The 17,283-nt window shown below is 36.4% G+C and overlaps 1 protein-coding gene across 1 annotated transcript; it reads right to left on the bottom strand.

The window, feature by feature from the left end:
- Nucleotides 1–217: 217 nt before the first annotated feature.
- LOC130849613 (flavin-containing monooxygenase 5-like) lies at nt 218–16,821 on the bottom strand. Its single transcript, XM_057728607.1, has 8 exons — nt 16,687–16,821; nt 12,081–12,269; nt 10,745–10,907; nt 7,978–8,120; nt 6,319–6,518; nt 2,764–3,116; nt 2,565–2,637; nt 218–593 (listed from the first exon to the last, which is right to left on the bottom strand). The coding sequence occupies exons 1-8, from the start codon at nt 16,819–16,821 to the stop codon at nt 218–220; spliced, it is 1,632 nt and encodes a 543-aa protein (XP_057584590.1).
- Nucleotides 16,822–17,283: the final 462 nt, after the last annotated feature.

Raw genomic sequence — 17,283 nt, 5'->3', positions numbered from 1 at the left:
CCTTTTAATGATAAGCTTTCCTTGGGCATTCATATTGCTTCTAGAAGTATGATGTATACCTATTTTTAAGAAATAAATCTATTTGTAAAGTATATCTAGATAATATTTTCTATAGCAGTTATGGTAATACTAAATACTATTGTACATGTGTTACTGACTTAAACATAATGATCCAAGAAGAGTAGAAACATGTTTTTTCTACTCAATTTTCATTCGTTTATTTCCGTTTACCATGATGAATATATCTAAAGTATGCTAAGCCAGCAGCCAGAAATGCAAGGCCAACAGGTGCTATCTTTATCCAAGAGAGTGGTGAGGATGAGTGGCTGTCCTCACTAGTAATCCGAGTCCTCAGGGGCTTGATGGTCTGCTCTCTCTGAGTCAGGATGGCTTTCCGGGCCCCAGCCCACTTCCCTGGCCCATGCAGGCGGTACTGGTACGGTGTGCATGGACCAAAGAAAACCTCCATGGCCAGCTTTAGATCTGAGAGAAAGAGGAATAACAGGTTTGGCTTCACGCCCACCAGGGCGGCAATCTCATCCATGTACTCAATGTGATCCACTTGGATGGTGTGGCGGGGTGTCTTCACATACCTGAAACAAGTGGGAGGACAGAGCTTTTCATCATCTCAAAGCTCGCAATTTACTTCTACTCACCTGAGAGATGGAAAAACTGAGAACTAGAAAACTAAGTGACAAACCCTGTTCCCCTCGGTCATTGAACAGCAGAGTGTTCACAGAACCCAAGTTTCCATGCTTTTGTCCCTTCATTTTTGACTGCACCAGGGTGACTAAGCTGCAAATTGGTTTTGGCAGTGATCCCTATCCTCTAAGATATTGATTTTGTAAATGAAGGATTGCAATCCTGTTAAGTACTTTCCTGTGTGTTGTGTAGGTAGGATGGAAAACTCAACTTATAGCCCCCCGTGTGTGTGCAATCAACCAGGGGATGGATAGTCAACCAGGCACTTGGTGGCTGCAGTGGGGTAGTGTTGCAGTGGGTGTAGCTGCTTCGTGGAGCACAGCAACTGCAACATTGCTGGGAAATGGCAGCTGTCTGTGTGGCTCTGCCTTGATCCAGAGGTTCAATATGATGCATATCCAAGGACTGTAAAACACTAGAATCCCCGTCATGTTGCAGGTTTGATTTTCATTATGACAGTTTGCCTCTCACATCTAGAAGTAAAGCGTCTTGAGGAAGGAGTGCCCTTCTTCATTCCAAATGTGTTTTATGGAATTACAGTGGCCCTGTGCACACCTGTACAATATGGGGCAAGGGTACAGTGTATTGCCTATGCAAGAACACACAAAGTGTCATTTTAGATATGTGTGAGAGTTGGTACCTCTCTTGCATGAACTGCACATTTGTTCCATGGTATGGGACCTTCACCATAACATAATGTTTGTAGCCTTCACATGTGAGAACAGAGGCTTGTTCTAGGTATTGTTATATAAGAAGAAACAAAAATGTCACCATTTTACACCACTCTCTATTGTCATGTTGGAAATGCTTAGCAATACTCCTGTTGTAATACGCACAAAATAGATATTTCAATGAATGAATTAGAGACATTTCACCTCTTCTTTCAAATATCGATGAGAATGGTACTTGAATACCTCAACTAATGGTTTTCTTTGTGTTGTAACTTTTGTAAAACTGAATATAAAGTGGAGTGGGTTAATGAAAATGAATTTTGTTTCTTTATATGGACACATATGCATACACATTACAGACTTTAAAATCCTAAAATGATGTGGCAAGGTAATTAAGATATTAATTTGTATTTTTTCTATCTGTATTACTCTTCTCCACCATTCTATCAAAGTAGTCAAGCCTTTTGTATTTCCTTGTCTTTCACATTTTTTTTGTTACATGGTCAAAGAAATAGCTTCCTTTTAAAATATTTCCATTCCTAGCTTTTGTTTGCTTAAATTCTAGGCTCAGGAAGAAAATGTAACATCTTTGAAGGCAACAAGAGAGGAGAGGGAGAGATTTCACATGGTGCCTGAAATAGATGAGTGGTGTGAAATTGTCTAGGAACCCATGGCAAGATTTCAGAGGGAATAACTGTGTTGGGTTCCTGGGGAGATTGGACTCTGAGCCCATCTCAGCTGGAGACTTCACCCTTAGCAAAGCTCCCTTCACCCTGATCATGACAGGAAAGTCAAAAGCCCCCAGACTTTGAGTACTTTAGACCTAGGCAATGAGACTGCCAGTAAGCAATGTGATGTGATGTGGTGAAAATCAGGGACTATGCCCATGTTTTGGGGAATCACATAAGTTTCTTGGATTCTGATGAGACCCTGGAAGAAATAATTGGTAATGACTGAGGTTAAAGACTGAAATTCAGATTTAATATGATTTAATTGAGAATAAAAATGATTATTTGTTGCATAACTGAGTTAGGGGACTAAGATTCATACTTGGTTTTGTATTGTATAATTACTATGGAGGAAAAAACCCCACATAATTGAGTGAGATGAAGCATGGATTTTGATCCCAGATTAGGAATTCCACCATCCCTATGATGGTTCCCAGCTAGCTGTTACTAGTTATTTATTTACCGTTTTTCCATAGCACTTTCCTTCTGGGCAATATCTGCCATCATATTCTTCACTGAAGGTAACTGGCTTAGGCCTAGAAGAGACGATACAGAGTCTGTCAGAGTTCTAAGTGTTGAAAGGAGAGAACTAGTGGCAAGAAGAAACTGGTGATTAACTTTTCCTGAAATATTAGGAATTTCTCCAGTATTTACTGACATACCTTTGAACACTCGTGTAGCCCAACGAGACTGGAGTTCTACAATAGGTAGGACGATGCCGAATGGCTGGATAAGGCCGATGACAGCCAGTGTTGGCTTCTCCAGGTCAGGAGGGAACATAAATTTATACAGGGACACTTTATCATTAGTGACATTGATCAAACCATCAAGGAAAGGAAAAGAAAAACTGTATCCTGTAGCAAAGATGACCACATCAATATTCTCCTCTATGCTGCCGTCATCAAAAATGGCATCTGTTTCCATGAACTCCTTCATGTTGGGTTTCACTTGGACTCTTCCAGAAATTATGTGGTTTGGCAGGCCATCACTGACAGTTGCATGCTGACTTAAAGGTCTATGTAAAAAAAAAACACAAAAGTAAACAAATATACAAAAAGAAAGTAATGCATATGAGAAGGGATTGAAGCCAACAATTTGCACTTTCCCCCCAAAACTGAGATTATCCAATTTTTTGCCTCTAATAGAAGAGGAGGGTAATTTTGTACCCTGAGGGCTTTAGTGCTTACCTCAGCTCTACCGTTTTTGTATACTTATATTTTATTTTGAAAATTTATGTAATTTGCATTCTATGCCATAACATTGTTTTTAGTATTAAAATATTTTGAACTACTTAGAATTGAGGGGAAAATGATATATTTCAATGGATCCCAGTTTCAAAAGCACAGTCATTCACCATCATTAGCCTTCCCTCCACCTCACTTCCTACCAAATTATTATCATTTGTAGGCAAAATCAATGTCCAAGTTAGATTTATAAACATTTATTATAAAGACATTTGTTATAAAAAAGGCACCTGACACAAGTACTCATTCAAATATTTGTTAATGACTAAACTGGTGTCTTCAATAATTCTACCTCCAGGTATTGAATCCATGCTCAAGACAGGAGAAGGGGAAGGGGGAAGGGCGAAGATTTATGTTGGTGGAGTGTGAGTCTTTTTCTAGGCAAACATTAGCCTTCCCAGAAAGTCCATTCAGGGGTCTTACCCTTACTATTCTTGGGGAAAACTGGGTCAAATGACCGCCCTGTCCAAACAGTCATCTATTGCAAGGAAGAAGGAGTAACTTAATAAATAACCAGGAGAATTGGTTACAGAGAGAGAGGATCTGAACTGAAAATGGGGTAGGGGGAAAGAAGTGAATGGAGATACAGATATAGAAAAGCCAAGTACATATAAAAAAAAAAATGCGTGAAGTTAAATTTGGCTTAAGCAACTTGAAGAGGAGGAGTGGAGAATAAAAATGCAGGATTTGAACTTAATCTGAGGGTAAAGGGAGAGTTTTATAAGCATACAAATAAAATTAGACTCTGATCTTACAGGTACCATGTTGAAAATAAATTCTAAATTGGTAAAAGACCTAAGAATAAAAAAACCTAAAAAGTAAGAATATTGCAAGTAAATCTTGGAAACTCCTTTTACAATCCTGGGGCAGAGGAGACCTTCTTAACCAGCTTTAAAACAGAAATTAGAACAGCAAAATGGACATATATGAGTATTGAAAATTTATGACACTTGTATTTTTAAAAACCATCAGAAGTTAAATCAATGGAAAAGTGATATGATTAGAAAAAATGTAACAGATAATGAAAAATAGATTTGTCTCTAAGATAAACATGGAAATTCATAACAATTAAGTGGAATCTTTGGCCTTTGGTTTTTATTATGACCAGATGGATTAATTTTCTGAAGTGCAGCTCCAGCCATGTTATTCATCTGCTTTCTTTTCTTTCCTCTTCCCTCCTTGATTTTGTTGAGACAGTTTGGCACATTTATTAGAATTTCACTTTGCTAGGGACCCTTTCTAAAAAAAACCTTTAATTTAGTAGTTATACTACACAGTCCCGACTGGTTCATCTTTATCTATTTGGGTTTAATTATAGATAGATTACTCACTATCTTTTCTCTCTTTTTTCATTTTCTTCCATGTTGAAGTTATCTGTTCTGATTTATCTGTTGAGGATATACGCTCAAGTAATTTTCTTTACTTATTACAGATGACTCAGATCTTGTCAGGATTTAGGATTCTTAAGGTAAAGACATTTTTCCTCGGAATCTGTAGATTATATTCCACTGTATTCTAGGTTCCAGTGTTTCAAATGTAAAGACTAATGGAAATCTAATTATTTTCCCTTTGTAGATAACTTGTTCTTTCTGGTTGGAAGCATATTCATGGAATTCACCTGATAGTGTGTATGTGTGTGTTTTCAATAATCCATCCTGGATTCAGTGATCTCTTTAAATCTGAAAAGTTCCTAAGATTTATTTAAATACCTTGTCTCCTCCATCTATTCTCACTTCTCTTAACCTATCCAGTACCATTCTTTGCTTTAATCTATCTGCTGTCATCTTTAGTTCAGAAATGATATTTTTAAGCTTAAAAGACTATTTTGTGCCATACTTCAATCTCCTTAAGATCTCTTCACATTTTTATGCAAATTGACTTTTCTTTCTTTTTTTTTTTCTTAGGCCTGTGTTCTGATTTTCTGACTCCTCTTTCTCTCTTTGGATGCTGACTTCATTATATGGGATAGTATTTTTCTTTGACAACTTATTGGGACTAAGTTCTGGTTATTAGAGTACCCCTTGTGGTAGCTATTCTGCAGGTGGTAAAAAAAGTAAGAGGACCACCTCTGTGGGCCAAAGATGAAGAAACAAACAAGCAGCCTTTCTCTCGGTTGAGGTACCTGGATAAAACCTTTTGTCCTCCACTCTGGGGACTTGCCTGTCTTCAGGAAGGACTCAGTCTACTAATTCATCTTTTTCTTACCCTCATCAGTGCTAGGGCAAGGCATTCTTCCTGAAGGGCTGATGTAGACTTTCACCAAAGAGTTCCACACCAAGTTTTGCCCAGGATCTGATGATCTCTGGTTCTTACCTTGGAGCATAGTAGATGCTCATTAAATATTTTTAATGAATGAATCAATATTCACCACATTCTTTTGTCTCATTTGCTAAAACATTTCAGGAATTTTTTCCAGGACCGCCTTTAGAGATAACTAAGTAGTCATATAAGAAAAACAACTCCATGGGATAGACCTGGAGTCATAGGGGTGCTCTGAGGAAGAGATCCTTAGATCTCCGTTCTGTGTGGTCTTTCCTGACATTTGCACCCCAATCTCAGAAAACCTATCTACTTCTTACTTTGAGCCTTACTGTACCCTACTCTGACATCTGTTGTAGCACCAATCATACTTCCTTGCTTTAACCTGTTTTCAGGTCTATCTCTCTCCTCTAGACTTAAAGCCTGGTTGAAAGGAAGAGCGATGTATTATTTATTTTTGTGTTTGGCACATAGCGATTGAATATGAACTGATTGCTGAATTAATGAGAGTGAATAAATGCCATTAGGAAACAAACTCAACATTTATGTGCAATAATATATATTATATGTGTTATAATATGTGCTTATATTAACAAGTGTATGAAATTAATTAACCACAATCAATGTTTATTGCCAAAAGTCGAATTATCTTTAAGGCAAAATCACATTTACACATACACACAATTATACTAATTAAGACATTTTGGTTATCACCTGTGCTGAGGCTGCAGGCCATAGTGTGCATGACTGAATCTGGAGTTCAGTATCTTCTCTAAGTGGTTATTTACTATTGCTGTAGTTGCAATTTTCTGGAGAAAATGATTGAACCTAGTGAATAATGAGCTGTCCATGGGATACACATTTTCCCAGACATGGTGTAAAATCCATGCTCCTCGTCGAGTACTGAGGAATACCTAAGGGAGACAGAAAGCAAGCCAGAGAAGAAGAGACCATTTTACATAAGGTGCTTTTTATTCATATTCTACCCATTACCCAGTCTTTGGATCTTGGTTACTGAGAATTAAGAGGTAAAGGACTATTCAATGGTCACCATTCAGTACTTTACCAGAGTTGTCTACTGAGTTCCAGAAAAAGGCTGCTCTATGATATTAAATTTCTGAGTGAAAAACAGAAAATTTCATTCATTAGTCTGTATGTTTCTGAATTACTATTAAAAAATCCTTAAATATTGATATAGCTGAGCTTCAAATATAAATAAGAGTTTGAATTTGGAAGCAAGTGAATTATAATCTGAACTACTACAAAATTCTATGATATAGTTTACATCAAAACAAAAGTGTACATTAAAAACTTTAATCAGATTATTCAGGACTAGTGTTCTGCTTAATGGAAAGTAACCAGAATTACTTTCAAATCTTTCTGTAATATATTTGTAAGCTTTTCTACATTCTGATGTAATTAGAAAATATATTGAATTATTTGTTTGATTTTGGTGCTTTTGCAACCTTGAGGTGATCATGTTGAATCTCAATTCCTGTTGATCAAATCTATGAATTAGAAGATAAATTAGATGGGCACTAGTGACCAAGCATTTACCTCTTGAAATGCTTATTTGATAACCTTTAACTATACCTTTAGCAAGTAGCTTAGTAATACTTTCTCCTAAAACTTAAGATAAATGAAAATAAAGATAAATATGTAAACATAATCAAGATATGTGAATATCCTAAGAGGTTGGGCTTTCTATTAATTAAGTTTTAATTATTAATTAAGGTTAATATCCTGAATTCAAAATTTATCTCATTTTCTTCTAAATTCAGAGTATTATTAATTTGTTGATGGGAGAAAGAACACCGATCAATCATAAATGAAGTTGTTGGATAACTTGCTTTCGTATGAAATGAAATATGCCTAAAATAGAATTTATTGTTTCCTCCTATCTTCCTCCATCACTGTAGCTTCAATACTCCTAGGTAAAGAGAATCATATATTTATCATCTTCACTGATTTTCCTTTTTACTGATCTTTAGTTCTACCACCAAAATCTACTGAACCCAGATGGACTCCCAGTTTCTTGTCTTTACCACTATTTGGAATCTGTTTCAGGACCCAGGTGCTGCTATGGTATTAAGAAAAGTTAGATTAATTAAACATTTTGTTTTATTTATGCTAATGTTTTACCTCTTTAGCTCAGTTAATGATCATTTGTTTACATGTGTTCTCCATTATGAATATGAGATATTTATTTTTCATTTATCGTCTGCTTCCCATGAATTTAAACATCTGGAGGCCAGAGACCATGGATTTCACTTTCTTATTTTTGTTCCTCATAAACCGAACCTACATTCTGGATGGCACCCATACATGCAGAGGCTTCTATTAGTGAAAGCTGTGGTTTGCTAACAAACAGACCTGTTTTGCTACATGACTGAGCTCCACTGCGATATCCACTCCAGAATTCCCAATGCCAACTACTATAATTCTCTTTCCTGAAAAATCCTCAGGACTTTTATACTCCCGACTCTGGAAATAACAGCCTTCAAACTTCTCAATGCCTGTGGTGGAAGAAGAGAATTTCTCATTATAATTCAACACAAAGAAGAAAGTTGTGTTCTGCATAATTTGAAAGAGCAAGATGCTGAGTTGGGGTCAGTAAATTGAACATCAACATTTGCCTTGAAATTTTAGGTTTATATCTCACAGAACTCAAGGAAAGAAGGAGTAAACTCAGAATCAGTACCTGTGATTAGACTAGATTAGATTCTCATAGTAGCTGTGATAAAGACTAGTGACCGTGTAATGTAATAAAAGGTAGATCTGTCTTAGACCTGCCCAAAATGAAAGTTTCACAACAATTTCACTGTGATATAATTTTATTCATTGTTACATTGTCCCATGTAGTCTTAAGCAAAATGATGAAGCAGGAAGCTGAGTGTTGTTGTTCTGTTATGTTTCATTACTCTTTAAGGAGATATAGGGCCTTTCTCCATCAATTTGACATCTCCTCTGACTTCCAGGTGTCTAATGCCCTCATACTCTCCCTTGCTCTGCTGAGCACTTCATAACAGTACTCACTCTGAGTCTGCCATTCTCAGAGATTGTCACACCCTAAACATGTTTAGTCTCTCCCTAATGAAATCTATCCAAATATACATATCCCACATACCTCTCTATAAGGAGTGTCTCTCAGGAAGGAAGCGAATCAAAAAGAAGATGAAAAATATGTAACAGTAATATAAACCATAGATTATATTGTATTCATGTCATATTTTCAGAATATATTGCATTGTAACATTCAGAAGAACAAATACTTTCATTTTACAAGTGACTGTGTTGGTATGTAGACACAGAAAGGTTAGTTATTTGCCATACGTAACTCAGCTATTCAATGGGACAATCAAAATCCAAGTTTAAGTTCTTTGATTTCCATCTAGGACTCTTCTATTTTCAGTTTTCCTCAACCCCTGAACAGTTTCTTATCATGGCTTTTTAGGCATCATAGAAAGGTACTGATAAATCAAATATTTCTCTTTTTTTCAATAAATTTATTTATTGGCTGTATTGGGTCTTTGTTGCTGCACATGGGCTTTCTCTCGTTGAGGCAAGCAGGGGCTACTCTTCGTTGTGGTGCACGGACTCTCATTGCAGTAGCTTCTCTTGTTGTAGAGCACAGGCTCTAGGTGGGTGGGCTTCAGTAGTTGTGGCACATGGGCTCAATGGTTGTGGCTCCTGGGCTCTAGAGCACAGGTTCAATAGTTGTGGCCCATGGGCTTAGTTGCGCCGAGGCATGTGGGATCTTCCTGGAACAGGGATCAAATCCGTTTCCTCTGCATTGGCAGGCAGATTCTTAACCACTGTGCCACCTAGGAAGTCCCCCCCTTTTTTAAAAGTGTTTATTTATTTGTTGGCTGTGTTGTGTCTTTGTTGCTGCTCTCGGGCTTTCTCTAGTTGCAGTGAGTGGAGGCTACTCTTCCTTGTGATGCGCAGGCTTCTCTTGTTGCACAGCATGGGCTCTAGGCATGCGGGCTTCAGTAACTGTGGCATGTGGGCTCAGTAGTTGTGGCACATGGGCTTAGTTGCTCTGTGCCATGTGGGATCTTCCCAGACTAGTGCTCGAACCAGTGTCCCCTGCACTGGCAGGCAGATTCTTAACCACTGAGCCACCAGGGAAGCTCTCAAATATTTCTTGATTAACTTTTTTTTTAAACTACTTAGTTCTTTCTTTCTTTCGACTGCATTGGGTCTTCATTGCTGCACATGGGCTTTCTCTAGTTGTGGCGAGTGGGGGCTACTCTTCACTGCAATGTGCAGACTTCTCATTGCAGTGGCTCCTCTTGCTGCAGAGCACGGGCTCTAGGTGTGTGGGCTTCAGTAGTTGTGGCTTGCAGGCTCAGTAGTTGTGGTACACGGGCTTAGTTGCTTCGCGGCACGTGGGATCCTCCTGGACCAGGGATCGAACCCATGTCCCCTGCATTGGCAGGTGGATTCTTAACCACTGTGCTACCAGGGAAGTCCCTTGACTGACTTTTGATAGCAATTGATGGAAAGGGAGCAAAAATGGAGGAGTAAAGGGAGAGGGTTTAGTTAGTAGTGGGAAGGATTTTTGTTTGCTTTGTTTTGTTTTTGTTTATTTTTGTTTAAGTAGTAGTATCCTTTAAAATGGGAACCATTTACCACAAAGAATTAGAAGGGAACAATAAGCTACTAGTTTGTTTTTATTAACCAGTGAAAATCCATAATAAATAAATGCTACTTTAAGATCTTATCCCATACAATCTTTTATATTGCAGGGAAGAAAATTTCTATGTTTATGGAGTTTGCTTGTTTTGCTTGTCTTTTGTCTCTTAATTTTATTAATTCCATTTTCCTCTGGAAAGAGATAAGATCAAATGAATGGACATGAAACTAAAACCATTTAAATATGGGCTAATTTTTGTTATTTATTGTAACCTATAAGAAACCATAGCAAATGAAAAATAGAAATTGTTGTCTTTACCTACTTTTGTATTGCAAATTACTACATTGTCCTGTTAACGTAAATGTTGGACAGTTAGTTGTTTATTATTGAATATTGCCAGAGACATTTCATTAATTATAGCAATAAAATTTATGCACAATCATTTTGCCTTGTAAATTATTTGGCAAGTACCGTTTTACCAAGTAGATTCTTATGACATACCTGGGAAGGACTGAAGTGGTAAGTACGGGTCTGTGTGATGTCCACTGCAGACCAAAATCCCATCAAAGACCAAAGTCTCCTGTTTTCCGTTAGCCTCCACAACAACATCCCATTGTTCATTGAAGGAAAAATCTGGACGTTTCCTCACACTTCGCACTTTAGTCTGAGACAAAGGGCATAAGCACAAAGCATACACAAGCACTTCCCTCAGGTTTAATTCCTCCTCTTCAGAACCCCATATGCCTGAACAACACAGCTCACCTGAGGCATTCATACTCATTTAGCCCCACTTCTGGGTGCTCCCATCATGACTCTGCTGTGGGTGTATGCTTTGGTCTGACTGTTGTGTCTCCCAAAATTCATATGTTGAAATCCTAACCCCTCAAATGTGATGGTGTTGGGGGGGTGAGGCCTTTGGGAAGTGATCAGGTCATGAGGGTGAAGTCCTCATGCATGGAATTAGTGCTTTTCTAAAAGAGATCCCACAGAGCTCCCTAGCCCCTTCCTCGTAAAGAGAAAGAAGGCATGGGCTGTGAACCAGGAAAAGAGCCCCCACCCAACCATACTGGAAACTTGACCTTTTTCCAGCCTCCAGAACTGTGAGAAATAAGTTTCTGTCATTTAAAAGTTACTCCATCTGTGTTATTTTGTTATAGTAGCTTCAATGGACTGATAATAGTGCATTTTCAAGATATTATGAGTATTTCATAAAAAACCTAGTTTTCCACAGAAATAGTTGAGACACCTGTGAGAAAACAAGGAAGTGACTGAAGCCACCAGAATAAGGGGTGGCTTCAGTCCCCTTTCCAGGAAGACTTCCAAATGAAAGAAAATGGTATTCCTTGTAGTTTTCATACTATTGCACAGGCCTGTCCAGTTTTCCTGGTCTCTACTTTTTCAGAGAGGAATTCGTGCTCCACCATGACAATAGGGATGGATTTTTATGTTAGTGTTGAGGGTGGTGGTTGTAGATAGATGGTGGGAACTACATGGATCTGAAAATGTCTTCCTTATGTTGTTTCCATGACCCTGGTTCTATATGATTTGGCTCAATTACTACTGCCAATATTATAAGTCCTTAAACATTTTGAATTTAAGGCTAAGAAACTGCACCACACCAAAGTAACATCAGAATGGGCAAAACTCTCTAACCTCACATCAAGTGTATTCTTCAAAACATTGCTTCATTATAAGTGATGGTTTTCTGGGGTGGAAGTTCACTAGTGATCTTTTCCTCTGATCATACTAGAGGATGCCAACTATGACTCCTTTTTGTGTACAAGTGAGCGTATCTGCACCCACCCACATACAATGAAATATTTCACTTATATCATACCTTAAAACGAATGTATTTTAGGAGGCCAAAGTGTTTGACATACATCCTGAAGTCGTTCATGAGTTTGGAGTTGTGCATATAATTAGGAAAATGATCAGGTACAGGGAAGTCACTGAAGCACATTATCTCTTTGGAAGTGTTGATGGTCACAGATTTGTAGATACTGGGCATTTTCTCTGAGGTATTTTTCTACAGCAAAAAACAAACAAACAAACAAACAAAAAACCTCTCCTAATAAAATAAACTTTGCAATAACATGAAAACCAAAATAGGATATTTTATAGAAGAAAAATAATCTCAGTTATAATGAAGTGGCACTTTGCCTTTTATTTTCTCAATGAATATTTTTTCCCTCACTTCCATATCTTCTAGGGAAAAAAAAGTTTTATTGAATGGACAATAAGGCTTATGACTGACTTCTCAATAGAAATAATGGAAGTCAAAAACAATGGAATAATATATTTAAAATGCTGAAATAAAAATATGTTTACCTCAACTTCTATACCCAGTGAAAATGTACTTCAAAAATAAGTGAAATAACACATATTCAGACAAACAAAAGCTGAGAGAATTTGTTGCCAGAAATCCAGCACTGCCAGAAATGTGAAGAAAGTTCTGAAGCTTGAATGGGAATGAACCAGATGGAAGCGTGCAAACACAGGGAGGAATGACAAACACTGGAAATAGTAAACATGTGGATAACAAAGCCTATTAACTGTTAAACAACAACAGAAATAATGTCTTGTGAGGTTCACAGCATTTTTCAGAAGTAAAATATATAATAATGCAAAAGATGGGAAGGGGAAAATGGAAAGTCTTTGCTTTATTCAGAAAGTAGTAAAAGTACAAAACATAAAATAGAAAATGTCAGGATGCATACTGAAATTTTTAGGATAACCGTTAATAATAATGCAAGAAAATATGTAGTAATTAATGTATGAGAAAAATAGAAAAATATTTGAGTAATATCAAAAGAAAGAGGAAATAGGAATATAGAAACAAAGATATAAAACAAATAGGAACATGCTAGATATTAAACTAAAACTCAAATATATTCATATTTCATTACATGTAAACACTTGAATTAAAGCAAAGAACCAAAATAATCACAAAAGCTTTTTTCATGCTGTTTACAAGAGTCTAAGTTAGACTGAAAGAATGGATATATCATGCAAACACTAATCAAAAGGCAACCAGAGTGGCTATATTAATATCAAACAAATTAGACATTATTTCAAGATAGAGATAAGGAGGGAGAGATCATAATGATATAAAGGTCAATTCTACAGGAGATTTTAAAAAATAAACATGAATTTGCCTAGTAACACAGTTTTAAAATATATAATACAAAGGTTAACAGAATTAAAAGGAGAAATATACAAACCCATACTCAATAGCTGGAGAATCCAAATCACCACACTAACTGATAGAACAATAGTACAAAAAATGGTAAAGGCATAGAAAATTGAAGAACACAATTGAGCTTAATTGCCATACATAGACGAATAAACTCAGCAACTTTAGACTATACAGTCTTTTGAAGTTCATATGACACACAAATATAGGCCCTGTGCGTGGCCATTAAAATAGTCTTTTAAACAAATTTCAAAAGATTAAAATCAGAGCATATTCTCCAACCACAGTGAAATTAAATTAGAAATCAATAAGAGAAAGATAACCAGAAATCAATACCCTTCAATTGTTTAGAAATTAAGCAGCACATCTAAATGACCCTTATGTCAGAGACATAAGGTCACATCACAGGGATATTGGAGAACAGTTTGAACTATCTAGTAACGGGAAAACTGTGAATCAAATCTGTGAATGATATAATGCAATGATGGTAGAAAAATTTATAGCTTTAAATGAATATATTAAATAAGAAAAAATTACAAATCAATCTTCTAAGCTTCAAATCAAGCACCTAGATAAACTGCAAAGTAAACCCAAAAGTGAAGAAAAAGAAAATAATAAAGAAATGAGCAGAAATCAATAAAATGCAACATAGATGTACAGTAGAGGAAAAAGACATGGCTATAAGTTTGTTCTTTTAGAATATTAATAAAGTTAATAAACCCCTAGGAAGATTGACCAAGAAAAAAAAAGAGAAACTATAAGCTATCAATATCAGGAACAAAAACGAAACACCATTATGGAATCTACATATAATGAAAATGATTATAAGAGGATACTATAAACAATACCCCCCCAAACTGACAACTTCCTTGACAAAAATACTTATCAATCTGACATGAAGAGAAAAAGAAAATTGGAAAGTCTTATATCTGTTAAAGTAATTGAACTTGTCATTAAAAACCTTCCTACGAGGAAGACTCAAGACCCAGATAGCTTCACTGTTGAATTCTTCCAAATACTTGAAGAAAAATATACCAGCTGCATATAAATTCTTTAAGAAAATAGAAAAGGAAAGAAAACGTCTCAATTTATTTCATAACTTTGAGGTTGAATAATCTTGATACCAAATCTGGATCAGCCATTATAAGAAGGAAAAATTATAATACAATATCTTTCATAAAAGTAGACAAAAATATTAGAAAACTTTTGTATTATGTTACCAAGCTAGAAATATCAGCAAAAATTATGAATCTCATCTACGAACATAGAAAACTAAAATTACCAAGCAGGTGTTTTTCCAGGAATGAAACTTTAATTTATCATTTGAACATGAAACAATGCAAAGCATTGCACTAACAGAATAAACAGAAAAAGCATATGATGATCTCAGGTAGTGCAGAAGAATTGTTTGATATGTCAATATATGCCCATAATTTTTAAGACTTCTTAACAAGTTATGTATAGGTGGAAATTTTCTTAATCTACAAAATTCTTCGCTAACATGATTACTGATAAAATATTGAACAATTTTTCTCTGAGGTTGGGACAAAGAGAAGGATGCTTTCAGTCAGTGTTTTTAGGCAACACTGTGTTAGAGGCTCTAGCTAACACAATAAGGCAACAACAACAAAAAACCCCCAAAGTCATAAATATTAGAAAGGAAGAAGTAAAGCTGTTTTTGTGCACAGAAGTTATAAATATGTACATAGAAAATCCAAAAGAATCTACATATAAAGCATTAGTTCATCAAGTTGTTGGACACAGATTAATTGTTCTTTACACCAGCAGCGATTTGGAAATTGAAACTTTTGTAACAGGTACCATTTACTAGAGTAAAAACATCAAATACCTAGGAATAATCTAACAAAAGATACGAAAGACTTCCACATTAAAAAGTCATAAATAAACGGAGACATAAACCATTTAATGAATGAGATGATTCAGTATCAAGATGTTAATCCTTCCCAAATTTATCTATAGATTCAATACAATCCTAAATGATATTCCAGTAGATTTTTTTTTGTGAAAATTGATAAGGTAATTTAAAAATTTATATGGAAATGTAAGTATTCTTGTAAAAATAAGATAATCCTTATGAGGAAGAACAAAAAAGCAAACTTTACTATACAGATATGGTAATTAAGATAGTGGTACAGGGATAGAAAACTGGACCAGTGAAACAGAGTTAAGAAATAAATTCACACGTAAACAGTCACCTAATTTACAAAAAGATACACTATTTCAATTTAGTGGGATAAAAGATAAGTAGTGCCCTAGCCACTGGATATCTGTATGAGAAAACAAAAAGAACTTTGACCCCTATATCTCACCATATACAAAGAGTAATTTAAAAATGGACCATAGATCTAAATATTAAAGGTAAAGCAAATCGGGGAGGGTGGGGGGGACTCGAGGAGGGGGGGAGTCAAGGAAGGGAGGGAATACGGGGATATGTGTATAAAAACAGATGATTGAACTTGGTGTACCCCCCCCCCAAAAAAAAGGTAAAGCAATTAAAGTTTCTGGAGAAAACATAGTAGAACACCATCAAGACCCTGGGATAAAAAAACGTTGCCTTGAGGTTTGGGGGGGCCAGGGGTGAAGGGGAAGCTAAGACGAAGTGAGAGAGTAGCATAGACATATATATACTACCAACTGTAAAATAGCCAGTGGGAAGTTGCTGTATAACAAAGGGAGTTCAACTCGAGGATGGATAATGCCTTAGAGGACTGGGACGGAGAGGGTGGGGGGGAGTCGAGGCAGGGAGGGAATAAGGGAATACGTCCATAAATACAGATGATTGAACCTGGTGTACCTCAAAAATAAATAAATTAAAAAAATTGCTTATGTATGATACAAAAGTACAAACCCGAAAGAAAATCTTCATCCTGGTTACCCTATACCCATGTTATTTCAGAAAAAAAAAATCTCTAACATACCCAGCCTTAGCACAATACCTACTGATCAGCTGAAGGAATTCTCAACTACCATTCCTTTCTAATATTTCTCATGGCCACATGGAATCTCAGTTATCAAGAATAGAATCTCATAAATTTCATGCCCAAGTTTGAAATTAACATACATATACAAATTTCTTCAGTCAATGAGTAATGCAACCAAGATTAGGGTCATCAATTTATTCTTAAGAAATGTGGTGTACTGTGTGTTCCATTTGAGGAAACCACCATCCAAATTGTTACGGATATTTTTTAAAGTTACCCGCTTAAAACCCGACAAAATCCAAACTTACTTGAAATTTCCAGAGACCTCCAATATCATCATTTCTTTCAAAGCAGGTGGGCTCCAAATTTTCATCTAAGCAGCACCTAATGGCACTCAGTCCACTAATTCCAGCCCCAATCACAGCAATCTGCTTCTTGGCCATGGTGCCTCCAATCTCAGTTGGGTGGTGGAAATGGAAAGCTCTGTCACTACCATCCATGCTATTTAAAAGAAAATGAATTTGTCACAGGACCTACAGTTTGCTGTCCTAAATTTTGGTTATTCTTACCAGCAATGAGAACACTAACATGTTCATCTGTCAGGGGCTGTGATAGGTGCACAAAAATATACAAAAATAAATCTATTCCCTCAAAAGGTTCTCCATATAGTTGGGATAGAAACACAAACACGTAATTACCAGACTATGTAATAAATACAAGAATACCGTCACACTATGTGTGCTATAGGCAGGCAGCACAGAGAAGGAATACTTGAACTGCTGGAGGAAGTGGCACATGCTAATACTTAAGGGTGAATGAATAGAAAGTCACTAGGTCAGAGACCAGCAAGGGTGGGGTGTATGTGTGTGTGTCAGAGAGAGAGAGAGAAAGACACACACACACAC

The sequence above is a fragment of the Hippopotamus amphibius genome, chromosome 3 (assembly GCF_030028045.1).
Source record: "Hippopotamus amphibius kiboko isolate mHipAmp2 chromosome 3, mHipAmp2.hap2, whole genome shotgun sequence".
Classification (NCBI taxonomy): Eukaryota; Metazoa; Chordata; class Mammalia; order Artiodactyla; family Hippopotamidae; genus Hippopotamus; species Hippopotamus amphibius.
Note: the sequence above shows the minus strand (reverse complement) of the source record. Positions and strands in the feature narration are given on the sequence as shown.